The 2656-nt window shown below is 36.5% G+C and overlaps 4 protein-coding genes across 4 annotated transcripts in view; 2 read left to right on the top strand and 2 right to left on the bottom strand.

Moving 5' to 3' along the window:
- Cbr-sec-5 overlaps window positions 1-2656 on the bottom strand; it is a gene marked incomplete at both ends in the record, with an annotated part of 42731 nt that overhangs the window by 9743 nt on the left and 30332 nt on the right. The window lies entirely within an intron of this gene.
- Window positions 352-771, top strand: CBG00933 (the record flags this gene model as incomplete). The annotated part of the gene is made up of 1 exon (XM_002629660.1): window positions 352-771. One exon carries the CDS (start codon window positions 352-354, stop codon window positions 769-771), a length of 420 nt encoding a protein of 139 aa, XP_002629706.1.
- CBG00932 lies at window positions 1269-2064 on the top strand (the record flags this gene model as incomplete). The annotated part of the gene is made up of 3 exons (XM_002629659.1): window positions 1269-1353; window positions 1434-1956; window positions 2010-2064. 3 exons carry the CDS (start codon window positions 1269-1271, stop codon window positions 2062-2064), a joined length of 663 nt encoding a protein of 220 aa, XP_002629705.1.
- The window catches only part of CBG00931, a gene marked incomplete at both ends in the record, with an annotated part of 9961 nt that continues 9377 nt past the window's right edge, over window positions 2073-2656 (bottom strand). Inside the window, 2 exon segments of the mRNA XM_002629658.1 lie at window positions 2073-2244; window positions 2350-2582. Coding sequence (XP_002629704.1) covers window positions 2073-2244; window positions 2350-2582 — 405 coding nt within the window.

Consider the following 2656-nt stretch of genomic DNA (forward strand, 5'->3'; position numbering starts at 1 on the left):
GAAATTCAGAAATTCAGAAATGTCTGAAATTCAGAAATTCAGAAATTCAGAAATTCAGAAATGTCTGAAATTCAGAAATTCAGAAATTCAGAAATTCAGAAATTCAGAAATTCAGAAATTCAGAAATTCAGAAATTCAGAAATTCAGAAATGTCTGAAATTCAGAAATTCAGAAATTCAGAAATTCAGAAATTCAGAAATTCAGAAATTCAAAAATTCAGAAATTCAGAAATTCAGAAATTCAGAAATTCAGAAATTCACGAATTCACGAATTCAGAAATTCGGAAATTCGAAAGTTCAAAAAATCGGAAATGTCTGAAATTCAGAAATTCAGAAATTCAGAAATTCAGAAATGTCTGAAATTCAGAAATTCAGAAATTCAGAAATTCAGAAATTCAGAAATTCAGAAATTCAGAAATTCATGGTTATTATGGGTACTATAGGTACAATGGGTACTATGAGTACTATGGGTACTTTGGGTGCAATGGGTACTATGGTTATTATGGGCTCTACGGGTGCTATGGGTACTATGGGTATCAGCTTGATTGGTGAGTCATGGGATCATGGAGATAATGGGTACTACAGGTCTTATGGGTACCATGGGTACTATGAGTACTATGGGTACTATGGGTACTATAGGTCCCTTGGGTACTATGGCTACTATGGATTCTATGGGTACTATGGGTTCTCTAAATTTATTTTTTTTTTCCTTCCAAATCCTAATTATTTTAGGAAAATGGGCAATTTTCGATCGAAAAATCGACTTTTCTGAAATTTGTCGTAAGATGTGATGTTTGGTGTTTGCACACAAATTACCAATTCTCCATTTTTTTAAAATAAAAATCACAACTTTTATTACATGTCATGCGTTATAAATAAATAGATCAATAAAAGAGAAAAAAAAATCAAGATCACATAAAGCTATCATTAACCGCCTGAGTGAAAAGTGCACCGGTAATCGTTGAGAACGTTTTCGCCACCAGAACAACGATGATATTATTTGAATCGGATACGGTAGGAAATAGGACACGTTGAACTTGGATATGGGAGACAAGAAGGAAGATTTGCATGACGATTTGATAGGAGAGACGATGGGAGAGGCGGAAGATGAACGAGAGCACCACGGCGACGTTTCCTGGAAAAATTGCTCTTTTAATGATAAATTTTGAGCCAAAATGAAGTAAAAAATTCTTTTAAAAAATTTCCTGGAAGTTTTTGGAATTCCTAGATTTTGGGGACTTTTTTTTTGGAAATTCTGATTTTTGTACTATGGGTATTATGGGTTCTATGGGTACTATGAGTACTATGGGTTCTATGGGTTCTATGGGTACTATGGATACCATGGATACTATGGGTACTATGCTAACTATAGGGATTATGGGTTCTATGGGTTCTATGGGTTCTATGGGTTCTATGGGTTCTATGGGTTCTAAGGGTTCTATGGGTTCTATGGGTACTATGGGCTCTACGGGTACTATGGGTACTTTGGGTACTATGGGTACTTTGGGTACTATGGGTACTATAAAGACTATGGGTACCATAGGGACCATGGGTTCTATGGGTTCTATGGGCAATGTGGGTACTATAGGTACTATGGGTACTACGTGTTCTATGGATACTATGGGTACTATGGATACCATGGGTATTATGGGTACTATGGATACCATGGATACTATGGGTACTTTGGGTACTATGGGTACTATGGGTACTATGGGTACTATGGGTACTATGGGTACTGCGGGTTCTATGGATACTATGGGTCATTGAGTGGCTACTATGAGTACTATGGGTTCTATGGGTTCTATGGATACTATGGGTTCTATGGGTACTATGGGTACTATGGTTACTATAAAGACTATGGGTACTATGGATACTATTCTAATTATTTCAGGAAAAATGGGCAATTTTCGATCGAAAAATCGACTTTTCTGCAATTTGTCGTAAAATTTAACGTTTGGTGTTTGCACAGAAATTCAAAATTTCGAAAGTAAAAATTGGCTTTTTTTTCAGTATTTTTTCACTCAAAATCGTTGAGTTTCGGCCAAAAATGGCTCAAAATATTTGATTTTTCTGTCAGAATTTCAGAATTCCCATCCATTGCTCACCATAATATCCCAACATTGTCAAGCTGATCATTTGTCGCCACGTATGAACTGTTTCGTCTTTTTTCAGCTTCCAAAATAGTAAAATTACAAAAACGAAGGAGCTGATTTCGACGGCGGAAAGGAGAAGGCACCGGTAGAACCTGAAGCGGGAAATTTGAATTTTTCAGCATAAAGATCGATTTTTTAGGTTGAAAATGGCAATTTTTGAAAAAAAAATTTTTTTTTCAGAATTTTCGGTTCCTTACATCCATTCCTGATCAGCTAGCATCGTCGTCTGCTCCTCTCGATTCTCACGCTCTCGAATCCAAACTTCTGCCGCGTGGCTCAGCCAAAACATCACAAAAAGACGCTCCGGGCGTTGAATTCTGACGTTCAGAAGGAGATGACGATAGGCTTGAACGTACTGTAGCATCAAATCGATAACAACAAGCACCACATCCTGCTCGATGTACTTGTCAACCGTTTTGTCGCATTTGTCCTGGAAAAATATATTTTTATGAACTTTTTTATGATTTCTAGCCTCAAAACTTGAATTTTTCAGCTATTTTCACT

This window comes from Caenorhabditis briggsae (assembly GCF_000004555.2).
Source record: "Caenorhabditis briggsae complete genome, chrII, whole genome shotgun sequence".
NCBI lineage: Eukaryota > Metazoa > Nematoda > Chromadorea > Rhabditida > Rhabditidae > Caenorhabditis > Caenorhabditis briggsae.